The following is a 13325-nucleotide window of genomic DNA, read 5'->3' as shown; positions in this document are numbered from 1 at the left end:
GACCGGAAGTATAAATTGCATCCTTATAAGGCTTATTTCCTGAGCCCTCTCGTTTACAGTCTGGACTCTGAACGTCATAGAAACTGAAAGTAAGCATGTCGGAGTCCCTGGACGCAATTCCCGATGTGGAGATTGATCAAGAAGGAACCTTCAAGTACATTTTGGTTCGAGTGAAAGTGAAAAACGGCGATGTCAGCAAAAACATTGTTCGCGGTACTAAAAGTGCCGAGTATCACAGTAAGTCATGGAAATGTCATTTAGCACGAGTGCAGAGGTGTCAAACTTGTTCAAGGTTCATTTTTTTCACGCTGCAATGAATGCAAAACAAATTGCTTATCTTTGGCGTAAACAGTGACACGTTTAATGACATTTATAATGAACATCAGCACTTTGCATTTTTAGGAAATAGCTTGCCTTCTTTTTGTTAAATAAAGGAAATTTAAGTAATGCAACAGTTCGAACAGTTTATTTGAGCTATAAAATATATATTTTTGTAAATAATTAATTGAATCACACTTTGTTACACAGTAAACTGGTCAGTTTACAGCTTGAGTAATAAATGTACTGTTGTCTCAAAATAACTAAACACGCTGCTATCAATATCTAAACCAAAGTGAGTTCACCCCTAAGTGAAATGTACAAATAATGCACAATTAGCCATTTTCTCATTATTTTGATGGCTATTTTTTTTAAAACAAGTCAAAGTAAAATTGAATTCTGGCATTCATTAGAGGGTGGTTCTGGATTTTGACACCTGTGCACTCACACAAACTAGTGTGGCCTTTTAGTGGAAAATTAAAAGTTCAGTAAAAAATAGCACCGTGTGTTCAGTAGAATGGGCTATTTCGAGCCGCTATGTTTTCAGAACTACTCACGGTGTGATTTTGCAGATCATATTTTTGAGAAAGTCAAGCCAGCCGTGGAGGCCTTGGGCATGGAGTGTCAGTGCCTCGGTGGAGGGAAGATAGAGCACAAGAGTCAAGAGAAAAAAATTAGGGTTTTCGGAGAGTCCACTGTAAGCCATTTTTTCATATCTATATGGATTTTAGGTGTTTCTTGAGTACATATGGCTTCTTTTGTGTTTCCAGGGTTTTGGTAAAGCAGACCACTCCATTTCAGTAGAGAAGTTGAAGAGCGTCTTCGCTGACTACGAGATCACCTGGAGTGACGATAAAAAATAAACTAATTTCTTCACATTTGCGTTGTTTAAAAAGACAGGGTCAAACTCCGTATTTGTGATTTTTATGTAGTAAATACACCAAAGCACCATTATATGTCAGTGCAAGTTTTACTGTTTTTTTTTAAGGATAGGAGAGATTAGCCAGGTTGACTCAGAAATGGAATTGCCCACACTTTTACTTTTGGTTGACTGTAATCACAATGAGAAGCTGACTGCCAAGGAAGTGTTTCATTTTTTATTCAAAACCCAAAAGGGAAAAAGACGCTTCTTATCGCAGTTAAATTGTTTATATTAGCGAACTGCGTGACATTTAACTGTTAAGGCCACTAGACTGCCAAACTAAATTTAAGCAGGAAAGTGGAGCACTGGGGGGAAAAAAAATACTCAAAGCTGTGTCCATGTACTGTAAAAATGTTTTATTAATGAAGTTGTGGATATTCTGCTGTGTTTGTCTTTTCTTTATCTCAACTGGTTTCCAGAATGATAGGAGTGCATTTGACCATGCGTACTGACTTCTGGTCTCGGGTCGATGTCAACCCGGTGAGAGCAAAATTTTACTCTCTTGAGTCACATGCCATGACATCTCTGCTAGTGAGATGGGCACGTTTGACAAGGTGGAGGAAATTATGAGCAATTCAAAATAGTAGTTTTAGCACAAAATCTTGAGGCTTGTAGCACCCTATAATGTAACAATTTCCTGAAAATGTGATAAAATTTTGCACTTAACTATCAAAAATGTAATAAAACCCAATCATGTAATTATTTCACCAATACTGTAATTAAAAAAAAATCATGATTTACAGTGTTAAAAATACACTTTGCGGGTTGAAATCAACTCTGAAACATTTAACACCACAAATTTGGTTGTGAATGTATATAACAGTCTTAGATTCTCAAAACACAAAATGTAAAACTTTGGATGAACAATTTAAATATTGCATGATCTGTCAAGATTGACATTATCATTAAAAAGAAAAGAAAAGAAGACCTTACTGAAAATGTAATAAATCCCCAATAATGTAACAAGGTACTCAATTTTCAGTAAAAATTGTATTTACAATATCAGTCACAATATTTTTTTATTACGTTTTTGTTAAATGCTAATTTTATTAAATTTTCAGGAAATTATTACATTAAAGGGTGCTACAAGGCTTCTGCTAAAATGAAAAAAAAATGTTAGTAAAAGCCTACTAGAACATCTGGAATTTATGAGTTTAATTTGAGGCACTTAAAAATAATAAATTTTCTGAGTACATGATGAGCACTACATCCTCTTCCTGGTGTTTTCACACTTGAGTTGACTTAAGCACTGGAGCCATTTTTATCATCACCTTCATTGTTTTGTGATGAATCGACCTTGAAGAGGAATAGGAGGCCTCACCTTGAACGGACCCAACATAGCATGCTGGCAACACTGCCAATTACCTGTGACCTTGAAAAGAGAAAAACAAAAAGCTGTCTTCCTTCCAGGTTGCATCCTCCAACCGGAGCCAGTTTCCTGTGAGGCGCTAAACTTTCCGTTAGCCTCAAACAGGCAGCAGCGAGAGAAAGTCTTCAGCTGCGGGACTCGGCCCTCTTCTCGGAAAACTTATCTGCTCCAGTTTAGTATCCGAGGGGGGAAGTGTTGTCATATGGGAAAGCCCATGATAAGAAATTTTAGGTTATTAACGAGTTATCAGTTTCCTTCAAATGGAAACTGATGAGAATGAGGCAGTGATGAGTTTGAATTTCCATTTCTATATTCAGAAACATGACATTATTTCAAATTTACAGAAAATGCACAAACATAAATCAATTAAGTTTCATGGTTTAGTTTTTAACATGTCAAAAGATAGGAAAACATGTTGATTATTGTTTCCCAAAGTAAAAGCAGAAGTCTGCAAATGTTTTATTTTTGTTATGACTGTTTTGGGGGTTGGGTCTTGCGGTCATTGCTTTGATGTTGATGTCAGTTGCTATGACCTTTGTGATATTTGTAGTTGCTATGCAGTTATGTGTCTTTTTATGATCATGTATTAGCCACTCTTAGTTTGTTTAGTCACTCTTCTTTTGTCATATAGGCCTTTATTCTGCCTCACCCTAGCGTACCTCACGTGACAATTTGGATTCAACACAAACAAATTGCGAGGCGCTACAGAAATCAGAGAATATTTACTATTGAGGGGCTGAAATTCTGAGGATTTGGAGAATTTCAAAGAAAGTTAAGTCTTGAAATGAATCATCAATAATCAAAAATATTTAGCGATTCATTTGATAATCGATGACTTTTTCCAGTAATTGTTGCACCACACATCAGTAACATTAATAAAAGGACCCCCCCCCCCCCCAAAAAAAAACAAAAAAAATAAAAATAAAATCTTGACAAAGCAAGAAGCCGTTACAGATGTCACAGAAAAAAAGCAAAAGGCGCTTAAGGATTTCCCAAAATGAATTCCTTCCTGGGCCGTCGGCAGCAGACACCTCCGGCACTCTGCCGGGAAACACAGCGAGGTGAAAGTGCGATTGTTTACTTCACATTTCAACACGTCATAAGAGAAACAATAGCTTTCCCACACACCGAGCCCATCTGCTCCCGCACAGCCAACTCCAGATGAAGATTAGGAATTCCTAAATGGACTCGTCATTGATATGAAGTAGTGGGTCTTACTTAATGACTATTACAATGTTGACAGATAAATCAAAAGGTGTTTCATTCATGTAATAATTCCAAAGTTTTTTTTTTTACAGCACTTTAGGGCAACTCTACATTGATGATGACAAAAAAAGATTGTCAATTGATTGAAGTTTAATTTAAGATCTGATAGCTGGCCATTTTCCTTGATTTTCTTGACAATAACCAAAGTCACTTATTAGCTATAGTATTGTTTGTACTGCCAAAAACAGTGTTTTTGGGCATTACATGTTTTCTTTTCAATCCGTTAGGTGGTCTAAAAATGTTTTCCATGACCGTAATTGTGAAAAATGTATCCTGCAATGTAAACTTGGGTAGTCAGTGTTCCACTCCAGGGTTTTTCATTATGATGATAATGATGATGATGTGTGTGTGTGATACTAAAGCTTTATTAAAAAAAAAAATTACAGTAATAAAAATTATACAAATTGGACATTTTGACGGATATCTTATGAAATACAATGAACACACTGGCCAACACATTTTTTTTTAAACTAAATCTTTAAATCAGAGGTGTAAGTAAACCATTCTTGATAAAAAATAAAAAAAAGTTTTTACTTTGTCGTAAAAAAAGGACAGACTAGATTTTTTTTTGCGTTCATTCAGAATCTGGCCTCATTTTTTCACACACAGGTTTTCATAAAAAATAATAATAATAAATAAAGTAATAATATTTAATATAGTAGAAACATTTAGAAATGAATTAAGGTTGTTCAGCAAAAGGTGGATTTTTTTCCCTGAACATCAAACTTAAAAACCAAGACATTAAAATATCTCAAAAAGCAGATGTGCTTTAAAAAATAAATTTTTGAAACCAGTGTCCAAACATATATTTAGAGAAACATAAAGCCATATTTGATTAAAATGTATTAAATTTTATAAAAATTTGTTATAATTGAATAATTTGTTAGAACAGACTACAGACACATTATTATATATATAAAAAAATCTAATTATTAATTTTAGTAAAGAAAATGAAGATGACGAAAGAAACAAACTGCATTATGCCAAAGAAAAAAAAATACAATGTACGTGACATCACATCCGGTACGAGCTCTGACGCGCGAGACATGAAATTAGCTATCTTGCTACACTTCACAACTTCTACGGTCGAAACGGAATAATTTAAACATGTAATTGTTATATAGTGAGGTGGAACGATTTAACAAGAAAAGTGAAGTGTCTGGTGCCAGACATGAGAATGACGACAGAAGTTCACCACAGAAGTTCGCCATAAGTCTGTAAGTAATAACGACGATGCTATGCTAAGGCGCTACATTAAAAACAGTGGGAATAGCGTTAGCTCAAAATAGCTTAGCCACGTAATCCCCCCCTTTAAAGACATCAGTGAAAGTACACATGTTGTTGTCTGGACTTTACGAGCTGACTCACGACTAAAGTGACTCACTTATTGTTGACTAAGTGTCGTTCGGACAGCGTGTCCGATCTCCTCCGGTAGATTGGCGACATCATGTCTCAGACCAACACTTCTCTCCTGGACGAGGTGATGCAGTGGAGCCAGGAAACCTGCCGCCAGGAGCTCAAGGCTGTCCTGCCCAAACTTACCATATCCTTCTCGGTCCTCTCTTGTCATGTAACTGTCCATACAATTGACATTAAAACAAGGAGATATCCAGCTTCATGACTTTCTGTATGCTTTGAAAGAACTGTACAGTAAACCACCCCCCATTTGAGAAGAGCCTTCACTTATGATACCAAGATAGTTTTTTTAAAATAGATTCCAGTGTGATGAAAGTCGATGTCGCCTAGTCGCTGATGAAGTCATTGATATTTTTTTCAGTACAGTGCTGTAATTAAAATAAACAAACATAGGTGGGGACATTTTTAAAATACTCAATATTCTCTGTCAATGGACAGCTGTGCTCATGGATCACGAGTAAATTAATACTAGCTCATTGTTACCATATACTGTGCTGTGATGTTCTTTAACTGATCACACACTTTCCATCACAAGACTGAGGCCTGGGATGATCATATACGTAAATTAAATTCACTTATTTTCAATAACTAATTATATTTGATCAATTTTATCATTGTGGATTTTTTTCTCCCAACTTCACGCTAGGTGTACTGAAGATAATAACAGACATGTTCCTGCCTCACGTTGCTGTATCAGACCTGGAAAAGGAATGCTTCTCCAAAATCTTACCAAAGGTAAACAGCACACGTTTGCACCCCATAATTCTACTTGCCTGTTTTTCACTGTCTTTACTGTATCTCCAGGCGGTGACCATGTTTGACAGTATGATGAAGGAACTTTCAATCCAAGTTGGAGGCTTGTCCAGTCAAAACACAGAACTGTGTTCCTTACTGAGGAACATTCTCAAGGTAGATTACCACATCTTTATTTTTCAGACACAGTGATTATGTTTTTCTCTATTCTACTTTCGCAATCTATATTGATAAGACTTTATTTTCAGTCACTGATGCAGATCATTGATGCGCTGTCTGCATGTGTGCGTCACGTCTGCACGTACGATGAGGTCCCGGAACTTAGGTCTATCCGCACTTTACCATCATGCATCCTGAAGGTTCTGCGAGACACTTTCCAGCACTGTAAGGTGAGTCTCTTCAGTTCTATGGATAATGGATTCCAGGACTTTCAGTAGTTGTCATGGTAAAACAAAGCTGTGGTCTTGACACAACTTGCAAAAGCCCTCAACTCGCTACAGTTATTTGTATGAAACCATTACATCATTGCGCAGCCGAACTGGAATGATCTAATAATAGAGACGATCTATTGAAATGAAATTTCTTGGCATATTGTCAACAGGAGAGTGAGGTGGTCTACTGCGGCCGTCTATCGCTGGTGGCTGACCTTCTGCAGAGCCTCTTCAAGGAGGCCTACGCCCTCCACAAAGCCCTGTTGGAACTACTGGACAGGCTGTCCCTTGAAAACAGCGCCTCTGAAGAGGAGGTGTCTGACATTGTCATAGGTTGTACCAGTTGAGGAGATGACCTCTGCGCCATTTCCATTATCAAGCTTATTTACCTTTTGAAATTAATGTAATGTTTTGTTTTCATAATCTTCCTTAGTAATTCACAGTCTGCTGGACATTTGCTCGGTCATCTCGAACCTGGACATGGCGCTGAATGCAAACACGTGGAAGTTTCTCATCAAGTCAGTGCCACAAATACTCATCATGTTGACTCAAACTCCGAAATGCATAATTAATAGATGTAAATATTAAACAAGGGATGGAAATGTAATGTTATTTAGAATATCCATTTAAAGTTTTTTATTAAACATTTTAACACATTACATTTAACAAACAACAACTTGTTTTTGTCCAACTCCGGGTGCGGCCATCTTGCCATTTGCTTTGGACTGAAAATGACATCACAGTTGCTCAGGTAATGAGTCAACGACCAATCACAGCTCATTTGTTTTGTGAATTTTGTCATGTGACGTTCACAAGCTGAGCCATGATTGGTCGTTACCTGAACCCCGATCAACTGTGATATAATTTTCAATCGAAAATGTGTCAAAATTGCCGCCCCCGGAGACGGGTAAAAATAGGTGGATTTTTCATATTCCACAAATGTAATATTAATCAGAATACAGTGTTTAGACTAGTGGGCCTGCATAGAACATATTATTATAAATTATTTTTTGGGTTGACGTCCCCAATAATTATTAGTTTTGTGTAAATATTGTGAATATAAATGCGGAATACAAAACATACACTTTAGATTATTTGTTTTATTTGAAATACCCCCAAAATGTTTATGTAATAAATCTGACATTCATTATTGCATTGCTGATGAATTTATTATTTGTGTTTAAAAAAAACATGGGAAGAGGATGATAATTTTTTTTTTTATCACATATTAAATCGCAATAATGAGAGAAAAAAAATGTGAATGAGATTCTTTTTCAAAATGCTCAGACAGAGTCTCAAGTACCAGTCGCTGGTGGAGGAGCATCTGCATCACGGCGACATCAGCGCCAGCCTGTGTGACAACCTGCTGGTTTCCTTCCACGCCGCCGTGGACCTGGCCGAGCAGATACAGCAGGCCGCTCTGCAGGTTGGTGGCTGCATGCTTGGCAATCAGCACAACTGTATCCCACTTATAGAATAATGGCTTCCACTTCCTGCGGTAATCCCCTGGCTTGATGTATTTTTTTATTGTATAAGGCATTTTCAAGTCAAAGGTCTCAAATGCATCTTTATCAACTGTTTTGTCTGTTTTGCTAGGAGGCAACACAGAGCGCAGAACACAAGCTGTTCCAGAAAACTGCCAAGATGTGCAGATTTTTTGCCAACACTTTGGTTCATTACATAAAGGTTCGAAAAAAACAAAACAAAACATCTTGTCATGTAATCCTCTTCAACATTGACGCCCTTGCTCTTTTAACAGGAATTCAAAGCTTTCTTAACAAAGTCTTGCGGACGCTTTCATCAAATGTACCTCCAGATTATCAGGTACATGAAATCTGGTTGACATTACGACAATAGATGTAGTATTTGTCTTGGCACGTTTGAGAACTGTGGAAATGTGTCACTATCTTTCAGTAAATTCCCGCCCAGCTCGTGTGCTCCAGCGTTGCCCCCGACTCTTTCTGAGGAGCTGACCGCGGCGGCCGTTGTTCCCATGGATGCGCTTGTTTTTCAGCTCTTGCCTCTCAGGCCGTTTGCTGAAGTCGTCTTGCATGAAGACCCGCGTAAGTTTGGTGTTTAAATTCGCAAAATTCAGTGATGGCTTCCGTAAAAGTAGTGTCTTTCAACCCCAGTTTACGCCAGAAAAAATCCCATGGCAAAAATGCCAAAAAAGCAGCATGAATACTGAAATAGTTATGATATTGTCTCAATTTAGTCTCTTACTGGAAGCCATTACTTTTTGTTGTATGAATGACAACATGGGGATACACAGGCTTGTTGGATTTCCTTTAGTCTAATGCAAGAGCATTTAATTGTTATGCCTGGCACGATACGTTGCTGGCATAGACAGATGAACCAAGATATATTCGTAATTGGTAAATAATAATTTTCTGACAAATTACGTGATTTCCCAGATGATCCTGTGGCACAATAGTGTGCCAAAACTTACTTTACAGTTTCCAGAAGCATTTTTCATTTGAAATACCAAAGTACAAATGTTAAATATGCTATAAATTAATGAATAGTCTTTATTTTGTTTTATTGTTAATTTAGTACTATTAAAAGCAAATACAGCAGTACATATTTTTTAAATAAAACATACTTTTCCAAATATTTTTGTTGTAAAGGGCGAGATAATACATTGAATGTAAAATACAACATTAAATAACATTTTAAAATAGACATTTTAATACTTTTCTAGTAAGTGTAAGTAATATCTAAAATTAATTTTAAATACAGTATTTGCACATTTCAAAACGATACATGATTTTTATATGATTTGAGCAGTGCATCACAAATGCATTCCACCATGTTGACTGACTAATACATTGAACACCTGTATATTCACATTTGGGCATGTATGAGTTCACCTATTCACAAATTTCCCGTTAGTTGCAGAAAAACTATTACCGGTATTATTATTTTTTACAATTTATTATATATATATATATATTTTGAATTATGTCAAAATACTATCCACTGATGAACACTTGGACTTTTGCACACAGGCTTAAGTCCGCAGCATGAACTTCCTCAGTGCCTTTTGTTGGCAAACGTGCTGGATCAGTTGGCCTCCCAGCCTGAGGAGGTGCTGCAGCTTTGGCACTCTGGCAGTCAGTTTTCAGAGGAAACACCCAGGTAATGTTGCAGCATGCAGCATTTGACATTGTGACCTTTGTAAATTGATGATTATTGAAGTTGCATCTCACACAGAGAGGAGTGTTATGTAAAAAGGAAGGATCGATAAAAATGTTTCTTCCAGGTTTCCTCTGTATCAGGCGGTCTTTTGTAGTTTCCAACGTTGTTATGCCGAGCGGAAGCTGCCCGTGTTGTTGCCGGGGGTGATGACGAAAGGGCAGGCCCAAGTGCAGGTGTCTCTGCACCATCACGTGTGTGTGCGCCTCTGCGCCAGCGTCGCTGTTCTTGCTCCAGTATACTACCCTGTTCTGGTGAGTTTGACCTGGACTCATTTTTTTTTTTTATGCACTCATTTAAGGGCATACTCACTCGTTAGCCAGTGGCTAAATGTGGTTTGTTAGCTAGTCGTGTGTAGAAGTAAACATAATTGCAGCACATTTCAAATGACCTGTGTGAGTAAGTTTCACTTTAAGTTAGGTGTGAAATCTGGTGTTTGTTTTTTACTCTAATCTCATTTCGTCTCCTGGTGGAGGAATTTCCTCTCATTCAATACAAGAAACGCTTCCACTTTCATTTTTTCTGCTTTCACCTCATTTCGTGATAACACTTTCTCCGTTTTCAATGTGTCCAGTTCCCCCCAACCCCTCCCCCCCCTTTTTTCATTGTTATTCTTTTATTTCCCGATCAGGAGCGGTGCTTGTTTGAGGCCACGCTGCAGGCCGACACACAGACTGCTCTGTTGGCCACGGATGTGTGGTGCTTCACTGCGAGGTGAGGAAAACTTCTTGACATTCATTACTCTTTTATGAAGACGTGCAGATGTAAAAAATTAAAAATAAAATAAAATAAAATAAAATACCAATGTGTTTTGCTAAAATGTTTTTTTATTTTCTGAAAACGTTGAAATACGACTTAGTTCTACAATGCTATTGGGCTAAAGGATGCTACCAGTGACATACTGTCAATCACATGACCACATAATAATTTTTTTTTAATTGTTTAATATTTCTACTTTCTATGTATTTGACTGATTTTTTTTAGGTACGGAACAGCAGAACTTTGCCTCCATCATGTCCTCCTCATTGCTCACCTGGTGGGTATTCTACAGGACCCCCTGGCCCAATTTATGGAGTTTGGGGGGGTTGCCCAAGGAAGCAGAAAAACAAACATCAAACAGCAACACACACTTCACACACTGACATAAATCTCATGTGTATGATATACCGTACACTAGCTAACTTAAAGAAACAAGTATTAAGCACCTCTCAGTGTGCTGCAGTTCTTATATGGAGCTAAAATAACTCTAAATCCCATAATATCTCTGCGGGTTATGAATCAGGGTGAGGACCCCGACTGAGGTGACGATTGATGACACCTTTTCCATAATCCCGTCAATTCAGCCATCCGACGCGTTTGCAGCCGATTTTAGAACCCCCCCCTGATTGTTCACACGACATATGAGCACCCTTCTCTTCACTTCTGCCTCCAAAGGTGAAAACCTGCTCGTCTGAGAGCTACCAGAAGTCCCACCTGGGTTTACTACTCAGACGCATGCTTTTCCTCATGACGCCCAACCACCAGGTTAGCAGTATCCGCATACTGTGCATTAATCCCGCCTCATCCTCGTTCTAAAATATATTTTTGAACCTAGATGGATTTCCTGGCACGTTTCCCTCCATCTGAGCCTGAAAATCTCCCGATATGGCGCCACATCCTCCTCAGAGCGCTTTCAAACGATGCCCGTCAACGCGTGGTGGAGGACATCATCGCTTTGGCTCAAAAAGTTGTGACCGACTGGCAGAGCGGAGGCTACAAACTGGGCCAAGTGGGCAAAGTGGTGAGGACAGTAATACAATCATGAGAGTCCAACATTGTAAACATTCATCCCACAATGAGGGTCTACATAGTACTGGTGTCGTTTCCAGAATGCGGTGTTACACTGCCTTCTAGTGGCGGTCCAAGGAAAGTCAACTATTGAGGAACGGTGCCTGTCATCTGCCTCGAGGACAGTCGCACAACTGTGGCAGAGAATGACAGCACATCAGGTGACACACACACACACACACACACACACACACACACACACACACACACACACACACACACACACACACACACACACACACACACACACACACACACACACACACACACACACACACACACAAAAAAGTTTGGAGATGACCTGAATTGAAATTTACCGGCAACGTGTCTCTATTGTGCAGGTGCAGACCCATCACGTGCTGCACATCACGCTGCAGCTCCTTTTGTCAATTACGGCTCTCTTAGTCAAAAACGTGGACCCTTCTATCATCATTCAGGTGCGTGTAGATTTAAGATTTATATTGAGCACTTAGTGGAGAATTTTGTCTTATGTAGTTTCTGTGTGTGTGTGTTGTAGGCCCTGGTGTGTGTAGACGCTGTCGTGTCTCAGAAGTGTGCAGATGAGCTGCAGCTTGCTGCACTGGATTTTCTTTCATCACTGGGGAATATTTTTATCCCACCTGACAACCAGGTCGTGACTCCAACCAATCAAAACACTGGATGTGATTCTAGCCAATCACAGTACTGGATTGAATGATTATTTCAATACAATCGTGTTGAACTTGTTCTTATACTTTTGTGTCTGCCTCCAGAGTGAATTTGTTCCCAGGTTGAGCAGCCTGTTTGGAGCGCTGTTAGCACAAAGTTCCTCCTGGTTGCTGCATCAGCACACCTTGGAGGCTTTTGCTCATTTTGCAGAGGTACAGCAAGAGCTGCATTAATACTATTGGGTTACAAATCACCTATTTTACCAATCACACCTGTTGATGTTTAAGGTCACAAGCCACGAAGATGTCATTTCCTACAGTTTAAGTGTGGAAGAAACCAAAAGCAAAGTGGTGAATTTTCTGAGCAAGGTAAGGAAAGTCAACATTTGCCAGTGACATCTCTAAAATGGCTGGATAGGAATGGGGACCGTGTTATGTTGTAGATTGTTAACACGCCGGAAGAAGTCAAGGAGGCGCGGCTAGAAAGAATCCAGGCGGAGAAGACTGTTTTACAGCAACACAATCAGAGGCTGGGGACCCCAAAACAGATTCCCATGGAACATTCCGCTCCATCTGTGACTCATTCAGAGGTTTGTAACATGTACATTGATCAAGCTCGTTTGTTTATTTATTTTGAAACAAAATATGCTTAATCTACATCAAAATTTGGAAATGAAAATGTTTTTGTATTTTCTTTAAAAACGATGGCTTTTTGCCCCGTTTATCGCTTAGCCGCAAGCCAAGCGAGCCCGGCAAGAGAACGATGCAGACGATGAGTACAGCCGCAACCTGCAGGCGGCCGAAACTGCCCTGAGGGACCTCCATGCGCTCGTGACAGGCAAAGGGGACACACGGGAGCTTCCTCGTCCTCCTCCTTCGCGGCTGCCATCCAGACTACAAGAGCTGCAGGCGCTTCTAAATGACATCAGCTTAGCCATATCCACAAGCAAGCCCACATAACCTTTTTTGTATATTCTTTTTTATTTATCAGTCTTGACTGATGTTGATTAAATGTTTGAAAATAACAAAATACTCATTAGTTGTTTTGTTTTAAAAAAAAGTTATACTAAGGTCTGAGGTAATTATATGCCAGTTTTCTCTCATTTACACAATTGTATTCAGGTGCATCTCAGTACATTAGAATATTATGGAACACTTCAAAAAAAGTGAAACTGGTATAG

The 13325-nt window shown here is 38.7% G+C and overlaps 2 protein-coding genes across 4 annotated transcripts; both read left to right on the top strand.

Annotated features, from left to right (window-relative positions):
- The first annotated feature begins 29 nt into the window (after positions 1-29).
- LOC147166073 (14 kDa phosphohistidine phosphatase) lies at positions 30-1623 on the top strand. The gene is made up of 3 exons (XM_086089212.1): positions 30-237; positions 891-1015; positions 1089-1623. The coding sequence occupies exons 1-3, from the start codon at positions 96-98 to the stop codon at positions 1179-1181; spliced, it is 360 nt and encodes a 119-aa protein (XP_085945338.1). The 5' UTR covers positions 30-95; the 3' UTR covers positions 1182-1623.
- Positions 1624-4907: 3284 nt separating this feature from the next.
- Positions 4908-13176, top strand: firrm (fignl1 interacting regulator of recombination and mitosis). Of its 3 annotated transcripts, none has more exons than XM_086089202.1 (25): positions 4908-5092; positions 5311-5419; positions 5813-5851; positions 5938-6026; positions 6096-6200; positions 6293-6433; positions 6646-6808; positions 6909-6993; positions 7763-7901; positions 8072-8161; positions 8235-8299; positions 8390-8538; positions 9484-9613; positions 9738-9924; positions 10302-10384; positions 10655-10706; positions 11105-11194; positions 11265-11450; positions 11539-11658; positions 11839-11934; positions 12015-12128; positions 12250-12357; positions 12433-12513; positions 12588-12734; positions 12877-13176. In XM_086089202.1, the coding sequence occupies exons 2-25, from the start codon at positions 5323-5325 to the stop codon at positions 13102-13104; spliced, it is 2784 nt and encodes a 927-aa protein (XP_085945328.1). In that variant the 5' UTR covers positions 4908-5092; positions 5311-5322; the 3' UTR covers positions 13105-13176. The 3 variants fall into 3 exon arrangements, with proteins under 3 accessions (XP_085945328.1, XP_085945327.1, XP_085945329.1); XM_086089201.1 differs by having other exon boundaries at positions 5289-5419; XM_086089203.1 differs by lacking the exon at positions 4908-5092 and having other exon boundaries at positions 5314-5418; positions 5814-5851.
- Positions 13177-13325: the final 149 nt, after the last annotated feature.

This window comes from Leptonotus elevatus, chromosome 11 (genome assembly GCF_054856555.1).
Source record: "Leptonotus elevatus isolate MCC_2025b chromosome 11, RoL_Lele_1.0, whole genome shotgun sequence".
Taxonomy (NCBI): Eukaryota; Metazoa; Chordata; class Actinopteri; order Syngnathiformes; family Syngnathidae; genus Leptonotus; species Leptonotus elevatus.
Note: the sequence above shows the minus strand (reverse complement) of the source record. Positions and strands in the feature narration are given on the sequence as shown.